Raw genomic sequence first — 14255 nt, 5'->3', positions numbered from 1 at the left:
TCTTGTAAGTGATGCTTGAAGAAAAGGTGAAACACATCAGGAAGTGACTTTCATCCAAAAACCTGGATAAAAGGTTCTCTTCCATACCGTCTTAGTGGTTCAGTTGTCCAGGGGCTAAAAGATCTCTGTTATTTCTCTGCTCAGCTTGAAGAAGTTTATAGCCACGTCTTTCCACATCTTGGGAGAGTGTTGCTATGTTACAGAACCTGGGCAGATTTGGTTTATTTTTTAGCTGTGCTGTTCATCCTTGATCCTTGTAGAATGGAATGCAAAGCTGAGAACAAAACAAGAACAGACAGCAGAGCTTGGTTCTCCAACCTGGAGTGGACATCGGTTCTCTGAAAGAGAAAGGTCTAGGTTCTGGTATCTGATCACAGTGATGTTTGTGTATTATAGCTAGTGATTCTTAAATGCAAAACCACGTAAGCTAACCCTGAAGCAGAGAGAGAACCTTGGTGTCTTCCCACACCTAGGGCTTTGCCATCCTCCTCTAGCTGCATGATAAAGGGTTCAGAACGAGACAAATAAAGAGGAGGTAAGATGTTAAGGTAGAAAAGTAGTAGCTGCCCTTGGAGAGTCTAGAAGTAATTGGGGTTTTATTCCCTCTGTTTAATATTAATAGAGTATGTGATGATACAGAACTTATATTTAAGCAAGAAACACAAAATTCTACAAAATGTATATGTTCTGGAGTTCATTTTCTGGTTCTGCTCCTGTAGTTTTAAAATGTTTGAGGCAAATACACCATGCGGTAGTGTTTTCTAAACAGCAAACTCTTAAATGACATCACATGGAAATGCTAGCATGGCTTTTTTTCTGGTTCTTAGAAAGCTTTCATAGAGACAGTTTGAGTCAAGATGGGTTAAGTAAACCTTTTGTGGTTTTGCTGAAGCAGATATGCTGTAGGTGAAACATAGTCCATGAATATTAGAAACATGTATGGGACCTGAAGTTCTTAACTCTTCCAGATTCAAATCTGCTAGTTTTCTTGTGACTTACCAGAAAAATTTTCTTTCCCAGTCTCCTTCATGAAGAAGGGCATACGTGTGTTTGTCTGCTATCAGCCTCTTAAAGGCTTCTGAGTATTCATGAGAGTATTTTGATGTCTTTTTTCCTTTGATTTCCAACTACTCTCCCCCTGTTTGATGTAGTCACTTCCCTAGAAAAAATGCCATACCTCTAGATTTCAGCATTAGAATAGCCTTTATTTTAACCTCATGTGAAGGGAGAAGTGCCTCCTGGCAAGAAGATCGTTGTGAATTGGAAGATGAATAAAATTTGACTTTCTTATAGAAGAGGACTCACCGTCTTCCTCTGATCCAAGTGCCTCATTTCATGGGTCAGCTGAGTTCTTGATGAGTTATGAACACTGTGGGAGCTGAGGGAAGTGCATTACCATGTCTCTTTGACAGGGAGGATATTTCAGCTCCCACAGAAGGCGCTATAAGCTCTCTTAGCCTTGAATTTGAGAGAAAATACTTTAATACAGTATCCCTTTTAAAAAGATTACTAGTTCCTGTCTGTAGCCTATTGTTTTCAAACATAATTGTTGCACGTGTACGGTGTTCCAACATGTTTAAAATTCCTTGATGGGTTGTGCAATACGGACTGATTGATTTCAACATAAGTGATGAAATTTGCCTATCAGATTAAGCTATAATTTAAATAAGATGGAGAAAAATATCAAAACCTATGCCTTTCGGAGTCGCTCTTTTGAGCCAAAAGACAGCGAGGAAGTGGTTAGTATTGCACTTTATGTTCCTTTGGGTTCCTGTCTTCTTTAATTTGCTTCCCTTATGGAAGATGAATCTGTGGCAGGGAAAGTGGATTGTAGGTTGCTTTACCTTGAGGAGAAAAATAAGATGACTGCTTTGGAAAGTTGATTCCAGAATAAGCAAAGTTATTCCTAAAACCATGTATCAGATCATTTTGGGAAGCATGAAATAAAATGGCTCAAGACTGGTAGTACTAGATAAAGTCATTATACTTGAAGTGATGGTCTGGATTTAGGTGGATATTGCTAGGAAATAACTAAAACAGAATCCTCGTTTTGTGATATAAGAAACAAATAGCAAGTCTGAGTCCTTTTCTTTAATGTTATCCTATCTGTGTTGGTCCTTTCCATGGATAGGATAATGGCTGATTAGCCTAGGAGGCTGTTTACTTTTTCATTGAAATATATTCAAAAGAACATTAGTGTTTCATTTTTAAATTTCCCACTGTAGTGCCTCTGGCTTGACAGTGCTTCTAGCTTGTCATGGGCATCCCTAATGTATAGTGTCATCAAGCTCCTGCCAGCTATGTTATGCATCCATGATGTGGCATGTGCCAAGATGAGTATTTGAAGATGTTGATGTGATAAGTCCCACTTTTGGAACCACTAGTAGTATTGAAATGGTACCAAAACTAAGAGTAGTAATGAAATGTGTATTTTAGACTAAGCTAAGTTCAAGTATTGTTTTTAACTATAGTTTTTTATTCCTGCATCCTCTGGGAATTCTCAGTTTAAGGGTTGATAACCTACATTAGTTTTAGTGATATTAGATCATTTTCTTTGTGTGACACTAGTTAAGACAGAAATAAACTCACCCTGATTTACTTGTTTGTTTGCTGCTGTATCTTGGTTGGTTTTTTTACGGTAAGAACTGAATGCTGATGTGTCATCCTTACTGTGATCATTAAAGGACTATGATATCTTTTTACACAAAATAAGCAAATAAAAGTAACACAAAAGATTACCAATTTTGACTACTTTCCCCAGGCACAGAAAAAAAATCAGTGAAAGGGTTTTTTTCAGGGGTTAGCTGAGAAACTTTTTTTTTTTCTTACCAGCTGTCTCTCAGTACTTGACTGCTTTATTTCTCCCTTTTCAGTATCTAGTGATGGACTACTATGTTGGTGGTGACTTATTGACGCTTCTCAGTAAGTTTGAAGACAAGCTTCCTGAAGATATGGCTAGGTTCTACATTGGTGAAATGGTGCTTGCTATACATTCCATACATGAGCTGCATTATGTGCACAGGTAAAATACTGTCTCACTTGGCAAAAAATACATGTACAGTTATATGAAGTTAATCCTAAAGATATTGCTACGTGTACAAATGGGCAGAGTAGCCCCAGGCAAACTACTGTGGTTACTTGCTTGCTATATACTGTATAGTAGCTATATAAGCTATTACATTTTAAATATCAAGTTTTGATGGATTGATATTAGAAGCAGTGACATTTATCTGACTAACGTTTTACTAAAGCTTTTATTTTTAATCAGGCTTCTTGACTTATTCTCAATTCACTTCATGAATATTTATCTGCCTTTGTCCAAGCCAACCTAGAAGTTTGAAGCAGTTTGAATTCTCTGCAAATGTTTAGACATTGAAATTTTAGACGTTTAGACATTCATGTTTAAAAGACACAGGGAGTTCTCAAACTATAATGCTTTGAACTCTTCTGTTCGACCTTTGATCACTGTTTCAAAAATTAAAAAAAGAAAAGATACATAAACTCTGTAATACTCCTGTGAGTAAATGTGGACAATGTGTGGGAATTTAAAAATGTTATGGACTTGGAGAAGTTCACCAGAGGCACTGTTGCACCCATTTCTGAGGAAGGTGGCCTAACTAACTGACCAGCTACATCTTTGCATGGGGCTGAATGAATGTCTGTTGTGGCAATAGGACTGATTGGCTCTGAGGCCAAAACGTACGCTTTGAATAGGAGATGTACAAAAGCCCAAGAAATTACTGCTTGGCAACTGGAATGGATTAGGAGGAAGCATGATTGCTTTGGAGAGGATTTCAAGGACCCTTTAAAGGCTTATATGACCTGTTAGCTCTAGATAGGAAACAGTGGAGCTCAGAGATGAGGCATTAAGCTTTTCTGAACAGAAACAGTGTTCCGTTAGGCAAGCGAGATCTGCATGCAAAGCAGAAAAGCAGAGATGCGTTGGATGAGATTGGCTTATGCTTTGAATGACACTGTGAGCAGTGTTCTTTAAAAAACAAACAAACAAATTGGTTTGTAGTTGTATATAAGCTTTATAGTCCTCTGCACCTAGTGAGCTTGACTTGTGGTTATGGGACTGTAAGGGAATGTTGACAATATCTGGAACTGAAACGTATGGAATAAGTTTAATAGAAAATTACTACTGAGTTTATTGGGAAAGCATAGTGAGATGGTCTGATTTTCTGGGTTAGTGCATATTTTTCTGTATTATAACAAGTAAGTATGCATTTAATTTATGTTGACAGGTGTAGATTGGCATTTACTATTTTGTCTTAATACTGCTAATGAGCAACAGTATTAGTGAAGTTTCAGTAATTAATTTCAAAGCATTAGCCCTTGGTTAAAAAGTGTTAATTCAAGTTTGTGTTGGAAAAATTTATCAGATTGGCAGGATTTTTACATATATGAGGACCCTTTGTTAAACCTATCATGGTTTTTCTCATAAGTCTCCTCAAGTGTGAAACTGTGGAATTCAGCACCTGAAAAATCAGACATTGTTAACTTCCACATCTATGTCACAAGGTGTATTAGAGCACAGGTTTTTTTCCTTGTTCCTAGTAATTCTAGTCTCTTCCTCAAAAATTAAGCTGAAGCTATTGTACAATTTTTAAGTTTTTGAGCACATGTAGTGGCATTTGGAACTTTCCATCTGAAAAGGAATACAGGATTTTATGGTGCAACAAGACTGGTGGGTTTAAGGTAAAGCATATGTGGTTTTATTTATTACTAATAGATAGTATTATTTGAATAAATATGATATCTAAAAAACCCCCCAAATCAACACATTTATAGGTTTGGTTATCTTTTTTGGCTAGCTCAGATAAATAATATTTCAAAATGGCATGATGATATGGTAGCATGTTGGGAGCTGATCCTGGATAGTGTTGGCTAAAGAAAGGGAAGGAGACTGGTATATGTTACCTTGGAAGACTTGGACGTTCTCCTTTTTAGCCTGCATAATTGATGCATAACTGAGTTGGTTTTGCTTTCTGCACTTGCCCTTCTCTCTTCCTTTCTCGCCACCTTCCCAACATACTGGCTAGGTGCTCTTAAAATCACTTGGGATATTCTGAGGCTATTAATTTAAAAAACAAAAAAAAACCCCAACAGCATAATGTGTATCAGGGCTCTCTTATTAAGTTGTTTGGATGATTGATCTTTTACTGATACTTTGTGTGAATTTGTGTCCAAAGTGGTGAAATAAAGTGTGGTTAATTGTGGTTAATTGGTGGACTAAATTCAATTAACATGCTCTTCAGTAAATCCTTTTTGGCTACCTTCCTGATATCAAAATATCAAGTAATGAGCTAGAATGAAATGAGAATCTTCGTTCCATGTCATTTAGTAGCCTTAGCGTGCTGTATATCGTTTTATACCCTGCTATATATACGTAAGAATAGGAAAGAAACGGTTTGATATTGGAGACTTTGTAATGTTACTGTATCCTATTGAAATGGCATTGCCCTCATCTCAGAGCTGGAGGAGTTCAGTGGCTTGTAGTTTATCTGCTGCATGTGCACAGGATGCAAAGGTCTTTAGGTATCCGTAGAAGCAAATGTGCTGTGCAGTAATGTATAGAAAGTCTTGAACAGCAAATGAAAAATATTGGCCAACAGAAATGCTGGACAAAATTTAGAGAAGCAGTAAAAAAATCTTCCTAGATCAGAAGTTAGTTATAAGTCCTGGCAAAAACCACGAGATTAGAAGATTGCCTTTTCTCTTTTATCTTTCTTGCCTCTAAACGATATATTGTGATGCTTATAATCTTGAAATTATGTTGATGAAGTAAACTGCCTATCTGTTACAGTCGGTATGACTCACTGTAATTGTTCTGCTTGGTTGTTTGACCATTCAGAGTTCAACTTCGATGAGCTTGAAAATCTGATGTAATCTAAGGCTTCAATATTGCGGGCAAAGTTTTAAGTTGGGCAGGAGGAGAGGGTTGTAAGCAGTGCAGTAAAAAGAGTTTGCATCAGTGGGTATCCAACATAAAATTCTTTGTTATTCTGATGCAAGATTAATCTTTACAAGCAGAGCTAATACTATATATTTAAATCTTTCAACTTCTTTCTATTGTAACAGGGACATAAAGCCTGATAATGTTCTTTTGGACATGAACGGCCACATACGACTGGCAGACTTTGGGTCCTGTCTGAAAATGAGTGAAGATGGCACAGTATGTATGAAGCAAAATTTAATTGGGTCGCTGGTAGTGGGACCTTGTGAGTTGCTGGTCTTAAAGCTATTAGACATTGCCAGTGTGCATCAGGGGTGTGATAGATTCTAAGCTTATTGACGTGCTAAAAATTGAGGGAAGAGTATAACTCAACCTACTTATAAAAACATTTTTGACATCTTCATCTCCTTGTTTTACAGGCTACTACCTTTTAAAGTTATCCTTTGCTATGTTTTTCTGTCTTTCACCTTTTCTCCTACTGGCCACTTGAGTTCTCATGAGATTTTTATGAACTGTCCAAAGACCCTTTGTTAAAAAAGGACAGAAATTTGATATTATTTATGTGTTGGAATAACAGGTGACCAGGACCTAGAAGCCATGACAGACTTGAAGTATAAGTAATCCAAAATGAGGACATAACTAAGCCCAGCTAGAACTTAATCTGGCTACTGCTGTAAAAGACAAGGAAAAATGTTTCTATAAATACATTAGCAACAAAAGGAGGGCTAAGGAGCATCTCCATCCTTTATTGGATGTGGGGGGAAACATAGTGACAAAGGATGAGGAAAAGGCTGAGGTACTTAATGCCTTCTTTGCCTCAGTCTCTAATAGTAAGACCAGTTGTTCTCTGGTACCCAGCCCCCTGAGCTGGAAGACAGGGACGGGGAGCAGAATGAAGCCCCCATAATCCAAGGGGAAATGGTTAGCGACCTGCTACACCACTTAGAGACACACAAGTCTATGGGGCCAGATGGGATCCACCCAAGGGTACTGAGGGAGCTGGCGGAAGTGCTCACCAAGCCACTTTCAATCATTTATCAGCAGTCCTGGCTAACCGGGGAGGTCCCAGTTGACTGGAAGTTAGCAAATGTGACGCCCATCTACAGGAAGGGCCGGAAGGAGGATCCGGGGAACTACAGGCCAGTCAGTGTGACCTCGGTGCCAGGGAAGGTTATGGAGCAGATCATCTTGAGTGCCATCACGCATCCCGTACAGGACAACCAGGTGATCAGGCCCAATCAGCATGAGTTTATGAAAGGCAGGTCCTGCTTGACTAACCTGATCTCCTTCTGTGACAAGGTGACCCGCTTAGTGGATGATGGAAAGGCTGTGGACGTTGTCTACTTAGACTTTAGTAAAGCCTTTGACACCGTTTCCCACAGCATTCTCCTGGAGAAACTGGCTGCTCATGGCTTGGACGGGCATACGCTTTGCTGGGTAAAAAACTGGCTGGATGGCCGGGCCCAAAGAGCGGTGGTGAATGGAGTTAAATGCAGCTGGTGGCCGGTCACCAGCGGCGTTCCCCAGGGCTCAGTACTGAGGCCAGTTCTGTTTAATATCCTTATCAACGATCTGGACGAGGGGATCGAGTGCACCCTCAGTAGGTTTGCAGACAACACCAAGTTGGGTGAGAGTGTTGATCTGCTTGAGGGTAGGAAGGCTCTACAGAGGGATCTGGACAGGCTGGATGGATGGGCCGAGGCCAACTGTATGAGGTTCAAGAAGGCTGAGTGCCGGGTTCTGCACTTGGGTCACAACAACCCCATGGAACGCTACAGGCTTGGGGAAGAGTGTCTGGAAGGCTGCCTGGCGGAAAAGGACCTGGGGGTGTTGGTCGACAGCCGTCTGAATATGAGCCGGCAGTGTGCCCAGGTGGCCAAGAAGGCCAGTAGCATCGTGGCTTGTGTCAGGAATAGTGTGGCCAGCAGGGCTAGGGAAGTGATTGGGCCCCTCACTACAAGAAAGACATTGAGGTGCTGGAGCACGTCCAAAGCAGGGCAATGATGCTGCTGATGGGTCTAGATCACAAGTCTTATGAGGAGCAGCTGAGGGAACTGGGGTTGTTTAGCCTGGAGAAAAGGAGGCTGAGGGGAGACCTTATTGCTCTCAACAACTACCTGAAAGGAGGTTGCAGCGAGGTGGGTATCAGTCTCTTGTCCTATTGCTTATTATTTGGGAGGAGAGGAAACGGCCTCGAGTTGTGCCCGGGGAGGTTTAGATTGGATATTAGGAAAAATTTCTTTACCGAAAGGATTGTCAAGCATTGGAACAGGCTGCCGAGGGAAGTGGTGGAGTCAGCATCCCTGGAGGCATTTAAAAGATGTGTGGATGTGGTGTTTAGGGACATGGCTTAGTGGTGGACTTGGCAGTGTTAGGTTAATGGTTGAACTTGATGATCTTAAAGGTCCTTTCCAACCTAAATGATTCTATGATTCTATAATTAATAAGCAGTTTGGTTTATATGCCTTTTACAAATGGAGCAGCAACATTATGGTAGTTGGCCATCTTGTGCACCAGATTGGATACACCCCTAAAAGCTAAATCACTCGTGATGGTTTTTGTTTGTTTTGCCTAGTTTAGGGTGCTTCCAGGGGTGCCAGTCCTGCCAAAGTATGGCATACAATATTGTTCACCGACTTTGGCACAAACTCGGGTCTTGGTGACATTCTGTAGTCATAGAATGCCTGCCAAGGATTTACCATATTAAAATGCAAAATAAATTGGAAGGAGCCATTGTAACTCTGTGTGAAACCTGAGCACATATTCCTCGAGATTAGAGCTGATCTGCCACTGCCCTGATGGTCAGGGCTTCCCTACTACTTGGACACAGGGCAATTCCCCACCTTACCCCTATATTGCATCCAATTGCACATGACACAATAAGCATTAAACCAATTTCTGACATAATAAAAATAGGAGACTACTTGCCCAAGGACCTTGTTTTGTGATATTCAAATGAAAATGTAAAATTCGGGCATACGACTTGAACTCCCTACTTAATCATTTTTCATTTCAACTTCTGGCAGCTAATTGCAATTTTAAAGTATAAACAGACACAAAGGCAAAACATATTCTCCTCTTGTCTTTCTGCTTTCACAATAGCTGTGATTATTTTGGGTTTCTACTGTGTTCAGAATAAAACATATCAACTGATTTTATGTAGAAGTAGACTGGAACTTAATCTTTGCAGTCTTTGTTACTTTCTTAATATTTTCTTTATTTTGTTGCTGTGATTTTATAAATCTCTTCCTTTTCCAAAATCATGTCCTGGTGTCTGTGTTTGTCAGAAGTACTAGTGTATGAGTGAGAAAGTTGCTGAGAGAACCTGAAAACTTACGAGAATTATGTTTGCTTTTTTGTTTTGTTTTGTTTTTTAAGGTACAGTCATCAGTTGCAGTGGGTACGCCTGACTATATCTCCCCTGAGATACTGCAAGCAATGGAAGATGGAATGGGAAAATATGGGCCTGAATGTGACTGGTGGTCATTGGGTGTCTGCATGTATGAAATGCTGTATGGTGAAACACCCTTTTATGCAGAGTCGTTAGTGGAAACCTATGGGAAGATTATGAATCATGAAGTAAGAGCTATGTTAAATCTCTATGTATTCACTGAGTTTATAATGTTTACAGAGGAACTGTTATCACTTAAAGATATTGAAGTGATAGTACCATATTTAGAACCATATTGTGTAGATTTGTTGGTTCAGGTTTTAGGAATGTTTGTTTCTCTGAACTGCAGAAATTGAATTCTTTGTCAAATTGAAATTTTTCTCTAAATGCTGAAGTTCTTGTTGGAAAATCTAAGCAGTCATCACAAAATCGAAATTAAAACCAACTCTCGTGTTAGGCCCATTGAAAGTTTACTCTGGACTGTGCAGGAGAAATGAAGCGATGCATTATTTACACAGCTGTGCACATTTTCTGTCACACTGATAACAGTACAAAAGAGGGAACAGGCAAGTCAACCAGTGTAGGCATGAGCTGCATGAAGAACATGAGGCCGAGGGAGTTGCCCAGAGTGGAAGTGGTAGAAAAACGTGAACTTGAGCTGCATGAAGAACATGAGGTCAGGGGGTTTGTCCAGGGTCAAAGTGGTAGAGAAGTGTTGGAACTTCTGGGTGCCTTTTGAACATTAGAGAATAAGAATAAACCAGTTCATGGTGTCCTTTCAAGAGCTGTATTAGGAGGATGTGTTTATGTGCATACTCATCCTAGGTAGCCAGAAGCTGTTGCATAGGGTGTATTGTTGCATTTTCTTCTCCCCAGGATGAGTGCAGTTTACTGGTGTTTAGAATGCTGCGCTCTCACAGTGAAGCAGTGATGGATAAGACATGAAATCCTTGCAAGAGCTTACACCCTTGCTGTGATGAATATTAATCTCTCTCTTGCTTTAATTTCTTCAATGAACTAACTGGTTGCAAATGTAACCAGTGTAAACTCTGGCTACCTGGCTCTTAAACTACTTGGGAGGAAATTTGAAGCTGTTGTCCTGCAGACTTAATATTTTAATCTCATTTGGACACACAGTCAATATGATTGTATGTTTTTCAATGGAAATTTTGAAGTTTAATTTCAATTATGCTGGTTTGGTCCCTGATGATGTCATTTTAAACTTGAAAAGCTGTATTATAAAAAGATAGATATATGCTATTGTTTATTGAAAAAAAAAAACCAAACCAAAAACCCTTCTTGACTATACAGTGGTAGTAGTAGCAAGCTAAAATACAGAAAAATTTTTCCCGATTTTTATCTAGAGTAATTTCAGATGTTAGTGGTAAGTACAATTTTTAGATCTTCTGTTTGTTTATGATAATATAAATCTTTGCTAAATGTAGATTATATTTCGGTAAGAAAAACAAGTATTTAACCAATAAATTAGAAAAATACATCCTTAAATATAGCAATGTTTTGTAAAGAATTGACTACCATCATGGGTTTTTAAGAGTTGAAATCAATAAAATCTCAAAGAGTACATCTTCAGGAGATCAGTGGATCTGTGACTAAGAATACCAGTGAAGGTCTGCCTTTTTTTGTATAATCTTTAATATTTTGTAGTGTGTCAAAATTCCTGTCTGTCTTAAAGTTTGCTTTTCCTAATAGGGTGACTGTAATTGCAGTTAGTTTCAAACAGATCTGTATTAAAGAAATTGAGAAATGATTACTTGTCCTCAAAATCCGTTTTAAGACAAAAAGTCTTATCATTGAATGTATTGCATTGTGCTCTGCCACTGCTCACTGGAACTAGAACATTTGACTATTCATTTCCAGTTTTATTGGTGTAGTTTAGCATGTTCTTTTTGAAACTACTGTTGAAAGTTATGGAATGGATTCCTTCTCTAAAAATTTCTCTTATTTGCTTTTTTTTCTAGGAACGATTTCAGTTTCCATCCCATGTTACAGATGTATCTGAAGAAGCAAAAGATCTTATCCAGCGACTTATCTGCAGTAGGGAGCGTAGACTGGGACAGAATGGAATAGAAGATTTTAAGTCTCATGCCTTTTTTGAAGGACTTAATTGGGATAACATCCGAAACCTAGAAGCACCTTACATTCCAGATGTTAGCAGTCCTTCTGACACCTCAAACTTTGATGTAGATGATGATGTATTAAGAAATCCAGTGAGTCTTTTTTTTTACATATTACTAATGCAAGTATGTGACCTTGCTGCACTATAAGGTAGTAGTGAGAACTTATTTCAAAATAAATAATGTAAGAGATGAAAAATAAGTCATTTCAAATGTGAAAAATTCAAGTTTTTCATCTCTCTGGCACTTTGGGTTATCGGAAATTGTGACCTGCTTTTCTAAATGGTAGCACTTGCCAAAACAGACTACTGTGACGTGGTCAGTCAAAGTTAACATATTTAGGTGGGGGAAAAAAAACTTTAGTTGCCCTTTTAGCTTACCTTTACAAGGAGCTAGTATTTGGATTTATTCCTTTTCAAAGGTGAAAAAAAAAAAAAATCTGTCTTCAGAAATACACATATATTCTTCATGCAGCTTGCAATCGCGGCTGTCCAGGTGAGAGAGCTCACAGTGCTACTTCTCCGCTCACTTAAGAACCAGGAGGTTCGTTTTTGGAGTGGGGACATTGGTGTTCCCCTCCTCCATTTCTGTTGTGTAGTAGTTTACAAAGTCGGGTCAGGAGGAGCAGAGGGCTTTTGTGGTAATTTATTCACCAGCTTGTATTCCAAGAAGTGAAGAGCTTTTGGCATGTTTTTTGATTACGTATCTAACAGTAACTAGCATACTAAAACTGACAGCATGCATTTTGGTGCCAGGTCACTTTTAATTAGGAACTTGAAATTTCAGGTTTTCTTTTACTGGTTGCATTGTGCTTGGAACTTGTTGAAATGCTGCCCTTTCAAGTGCCAGTTCAAGAGGCTACTAAATTATGGTCATTATATTAAGTGACCTAATCTCAAATAAAGTTCATCCAGGGACATTGGAAGGCTATACAATGAAGCATAACTGCCAATTGTCAATTGGTATGCGCTAAGAAAAGTCTTTCCGTTAGCTGTCTCTCTTTAACTGTTGAGGCTAAATCAAATGCCTTTAGCTCTGTATGGGTTCTTTTTTGGGTTTTCATGCATGTTGTTTTCATGCAGGAAGTGGTGCCACCAAGTTCTCATACAGGCTTTTCTGGATTGCATTTGCCATTCGTTGGGTTTACATACACAACTGATAGGTAAGCAAAGGATATGTTGTTCATTAAACTTGTTTCCCAAATGCAGCTCATTCTAGGAAATTCTCATTTTTATAAACATTTAGAAAGGTTGATGTCCCTAGGTGTACCTGTGGATAAACCTTTATCCCTTTTTTTTCCCCCCAATATCTGAACATATTTTGATCATGCTTGCCAAGTTTAGGTGCTTTTGTATTTAATATTTTATCTATTTGAAATGAATGAAAGTTAAGGGACTAGATGTGTGACTTGCAATTGGGTATAAACTTGCTGTTGCTGCATTGAGAGGCTGAGAGCAAGTCTTGTCCACGTTGCATGTCTGCCAGGAACAGTTCAGGATTAGCTCATTGCTCCAAAGTCCTGCTGGTAGTCTAAGTTAACATAGATGGTTCTGAGCATGGACAAAGTGGCTCACTTTGCACATCTTTGAAATGGCCTCCATCTGACTTCAGAGATCCCTCAAACGTATACTTGTCTCTGATCTTAAGGTTATTCTGCCCTGTTAGTTATTCCGTTATTTCCCTTTGCTGGGGTTTGTTACCCATGCAATACTATTTCAGAAAGAACCCAGTACACACATCTCATCCTTTTCAGAGTGAGATCATGTGGCTTAACTTAAATCCATCTTTGTCACGCTTTAAACTTTTGGGTTTGTTTCTCAGCTCTCTCAGTGCAGGTACACTTACCTGCTTACTTCACTGTCAGGTAGTAGTAACCTTTGGCATGGGAGAGTTAACATTTTCAATCATTTAGGCAGTTTGTAAAGTGAATATACGTCCACATCATTAAAGTCCTGAATGCAGGTATCTTAATTCTACAGCAGCATACACAATAGCTAGGGAATAATAACTTTTATCTACCCTGACAGTTGTCTCAACAGTAACAATTACTGCACTAATTGTTCTTGTAAATTTAAGGTGTCTATTTGGTGGAATCCCAGCATGTCACTACTATAGACTGCTGTGAGTATTTATTAATATGTTCTAACTTATGTATTTGTTTTCAGCTCTTTATCAGATAGAGGCACTTTAAAGAGTGCGATGCAGTCTGACACTGTAACCAAAGATATGGATGTACAGCGTGACTTAAAGAACACTTCACAAATAGAAGGCTATGAAAAGAAAATACGGAAATTAGAGCAAGAAAAGCAGGATTTGAACAGAAAACTGCAAGGTTAGTGGTTTATATTTGTTTGGATTCTTAGCTCTGCTCATTAGGAGGATTGGAATGTATTTTATTGAAAACATTTTCCTTCCTTTTCTGATTTTAAGAATCTACACAGACAGTGCAGAACCTCCAAGGTCCAGTGTGTGTTACAGTAAATACAAGCCGTGATAAGGAGATTAAAAAATTAAATGAAGAAATTGAACGGTTGAAGAACAAATTAACAGGTAAGCCTCTGGCATGCTAATTCTAGTAATGCAATTTATTTTGCTACTCCTAGTAACATTAGGTACTGTGTTTTTGCAATAAGTAGAATTAATGTTCCCGAGGTGCTAAAAAACCTCAATATTAAGAGGCATTTCAGTTTTTCCAGATGAGCACCTAACTTTCTTCCACTTGCTTGGCCTGATAGCGTATACTAGCATGGGGAGTCTCGAGTATGATGAA

The 14255-nt window shown here is 38.8% G+C and overlaps 1 protein-coding gene across 6 annotated transcripts in view; it reads left to right on the top strand.

The window, feature by feature from the left end:
* Positions 1 to 14255, top strand: part of CDC42BPB (CDC42 binding protein kinase beta) — a 99958-nt gene that overhangs the window by 47179 nt on the left and 38524 nt on the right. For all 6 annotated transcript variants that reach the window (XM_050898330.1, XM_050898329.1, XM_050898325.1 and 3 more), the window contains exons 5-11: positions 2874 to 3022; positions 6085 to 6178; positions 9338 to 9538; positions 11330 to 11578; positions 12568 to 12647; positions 13651 to 13817; positions 13916 to 14035. In XM_050898330.1, the coding sequence (XP_050754287.1) occupies positions 2874 to 3022; positions 6085 to 6178; positions 9338 to 9538; positions 11330 to 11578; positions 12568 to 12647; positions 13651 to 13817; positions 13916 to 14035 (1060 nt within the window). The remainder of the gene's footprint in view (positions 1 to 2873; positions 3023 to 6084; positions 6179 to 9337; positions 9539 to 11329; positions 11579 to 12567; positions 12648 to 13650; positions 13818 to 13915; positions 14036 to 14255) is intronic.

This window comes from Gymnogyps californianus, chromosome 5 (genome assembly GCF_018139145.2).
Source record: "Gymnogyps californianus isolate 813 chromosome 5, ASM1813914v2, whole genome shotgun sequence".
Lineage (NCBI taxonomy): Eukaryota > Metazoa > Chordata > Aves > Accipitriformes > Cathartidae > Gymnogyps > Gymnogyps californianus.
The sequence above is the reverse complement of the archived record's forward strand: the minus strand, read 5'-3'. Positions and strand labels throughout refer to the sequence as shown.